The sequence below is a fragment of the Triticum aestivum genome, unplaced genomic scaffold (assembly GCF_018294505.1).
Source record: "Triticum aestivum cultivar Chinese Spring unplaced genomic scaffold, IWGSC CS RefSeq v2.1 scaffold39106, whole genome shotgun sequence".
In the NCBI taxonomy this organism is placed as follows: Eukaryota; Viridiplantae; Streptophyta; class Magnoliopsida; order Poales; family Poaceae; genus Triticum; species Triticum aestivum.
The window spans coordinates 1-3188 of NW_025242065.1; the positions used below are offsets into that span (position 1 = coordinate 1).

The 3188-nt window shown below is 41.5% G+C and overlaps 1 protein-coding gene across 1 annotated transcript; it reads left to right on the forward strand.

The window, feature by feature from the left end:
* Window positions 1-73: 73 nt before the first annotated feature.
* Window positions 74-1903, forward strand: LOC123176906 (benzoate O-methyltransferase; the record flags this gene model as incomplete). Its single annotated transcript, XM_044590920.1, has 3 exons — window positions 74-339; window positions 424-487; window positions 1757-1903. Coding segments are annotated over 3 exons (477 nt in total), but the record flags the coding sequence as incomplete, so codon positions are not given.
* Between the last annotated feature and the right edge of the window lie 1285 nt (window positions 1904-3188).

A 3188-nucleotide genomic window follows, 5' to 3' on the forward strand; every position in this document is an offset into this window, starting at 1 on the left:
GCATGCATTTATCGCCTTTTGCGTCCAGAGGGTGCTCGATCGATTAATTAATTTGTTACTCCCGCCCGAGCAGGAGAAGGCCATGCTTGAGACCAGGCCGGTGCTCCAGGGCGCCGTGGTGGAGCTGTACAGGTCACTGCCGGACAAGAGCACCATGGTCGTCGCCGACCTAGGCTGCTCGTCAGGGCCGAACACGCTGCTGCTTGTGTCGGAGGTCATCGGTACAATCTCCGACCACAACCGGGAAGAAGAGCAGGAGCAGCGCCCTCCTGCCGCAGCCATGGAGTTGCAGTTCTTCCTCAACGACCTGCCGGGGAACGACTTCAACCTCGTGTTCAGGTCGCTGGATCGGCTGCAGGAGCTCACCGCCGATAGGAGGCCGCAATACTACGTGGCCGGGATGCCGGGTTCTTTCTACACCAGGCTGTTCGCATGCCGGAGTGTCCACCTCTTCCATTCCTCCTACTCCCTCACGTGGAGGTCCAAGGTGCGTGCGTACAAACCAGTTCGAGGCATTGTTTGAGCTCAAGTGAAACCCGTGTTAAAACTGCTTGAGAATCTCTTCAACAAACTCACATGATTTACTCACTCATTTCTTAGCAAGAGAAAAAAATTAATATACTTTTCCAAACAATCATGTCTTGCCACAAGGTGCAAGAAGCCAACTGCGACTAGAGAAACGAGAGGAATGTAAACTCTAGAATGTAATTACATGTTATCCCTTATTTTTTTTCTCTATACTTGCTACTCCCTCCGTTCCAAAATATAGTGTGTTCTCGGTTTCCGCGCTTCAACTTTGACCATAAATTTAATCAATGAGACCGATTGCGGTAGGAGCAAAAATTATATCAATGAGTTCGTATTCAAAAGAAGTTTTCAATTATATAATTTTTGCTCCCGCCACAGTCGATCTTGTTGGTTAAATTTATGGTCAAAGTTGAACCTCGGGAAACGCGGGCGCGCTATATTTTTTTTTAGAAAAGGAGGGAGTACCAGAATTAGTTTCGAGAAATATGCTGACCATGACGTTATAGATGGCTATCCATTGTCCTTATATCGAAAAAGAGGGTATCCCATGTTTTGCTACTTGCTATGTAAGATGATCTTAAGAGAATAATGAAGTGCATGCGATGGACAAACTGAAGTGTGGGTGGATTAAATGCCAAGAGCTAGCCAAAATCCAACTCATCCAGCTACAATTCCCTGGTGAAATTTAATTCAAACGATAATCCAAACTTTGAGAGAAGATAAATACTAAGGAATATTGGTTGTTGAACTTGAAAGAAAGAAGCCACTTTTAGTGATCATGCATTAGCCAATGACTAATTATCCTGGTGCAAAAGTTGTCACTGGTCGCTACCATTCATTACGGTTCATATCAGTTCAGTTACCGTGGTTTTGTTACATCGGGGGAGAAAAAGGTATTTCAAATCCAACAAAAAATCAATTTTACGTATACATATGGACATATATATTGCACGTGTGTATAAAGTTTAACATATTACTGTATGTCTTTTCTGCTGTAGCTTGCACACAAGAAAACAAATGTGTCGATCAAAGATTGACTTACTATTTGTGCAAATTTGTATTTCTTCATGTCGCTTATTAACATATTTTTGAATAACATTGTGCATAGATGCAATATATATTCATGGGGTTTTGGAAATTTTAAAGAAAAATAAATTTGTACATACCAGTATATTGATTTTGTCCAACTAATCACATAACTATATCAATTCCTTTATGGCTTCCAAAGGTACCGGATGAGCTTTCAAGAGGTGCTTACCTGAATGAAGAGAGCATCTACATTGGCAAGAGTACTCCTCCAGCTGTGATAAAACTATACCAAGAAGAGTACCATAAGGACCTGTCTTTGTTCCTGACGCTGCGATTCAATGAACTTGTACGTGGTGGGCATATGGTTCTAACATTTCTAGGCAGAAAGAGCAAAGACATGTTGTTACATGGTGAAGCAAGCAGCATGTGGGACTTGCTCGCCCAAGCACTTCTCTCTCTAGTGCTGAATGTATGCTCTATAATGTGCTGACTGAATGCTAATTCGTATATATATCTCCTAGTGCTATCTTATGAATGAAGGACTTGGAAGCAGCTAATAGGCTGTCACCCGCCCGAATCTTCCCCAATGATCATTTTCCAACAGCGTTGCTAATGAGACATGAGTGGTTCGACCAAGTGAGAGACCAGAAGGGCCGCATCCCTTTTCAACTCAACGTAGAGACAAATTGAACCGGGAAAAGAGAAAAGAAGGATTGTCTCGACGAATATTCTTTAAATTTTTATGATTCCATCATAGGTAGCTTGAAATGATAAGCTCGACTTTCAGAAATTAGAGCTTTCAACAAATTCTAAACATCCAAAATAGTGCGGCAAATTTCCAAGATTTCTTATGAGCCTCTACAAGACACAACTTTCATAAATTACAAGAAACTACTCTAGAAATTTCTCATAAACTTTCAGAATAGTAAAAGATCAAATGGTTTTCAAAGATTTTGGGCCGAACTATCCAAATATTAAAACATCATTATCTAATAAAATTTCAAAAAATTCATGTGAACTTCTAGAGTTTACAATAACTGGAAGAAAATAAAATTATATATGCCACCTTCTACAGTCTCTGGCCCAATGATAACAATAGGCATGGTAGCTATAACGATGGTATGGTAGCTGAAGGCCACATGCGGGTTAAGAGCATGAATTGGTGACGTCTGTGAAACTTGGACACGTAGTGGAGGCAGAGGACGTGATACTCTAATGCCTAGCTAGCAGTGGCAGCGGCCAATCTCAATAACATTATATTTAGGCATGACAGCTAATGGATAAAGGCGGCAGAGGGTCCTTCCATGGAGCGCTGGAACCTATACGGTTGGAAACAATGTAAAGGGTGGTGCCCAAATGAATTGTTGGAGCCACGCATAGCACACATCGCTGAGGAGAAATAGAAGTGTGTCCAAGTCTGCATGGTCTAAAGTTATTGTGACTACGGGTATCCATCTACGAGATATCTTGGGAGGAAAACTATTTATATTTAGCATCTTAAAACATGCATATGAATTCATACAAACTTTGAAAAAAAGTACTATTTTTCTGCAACGTGTGGCAGGGCCTTGTGGAGAAGGAGAAGCTGGTCTCTTTCAACCTTCCATTTTATGCGCCATCTATGGACGAAG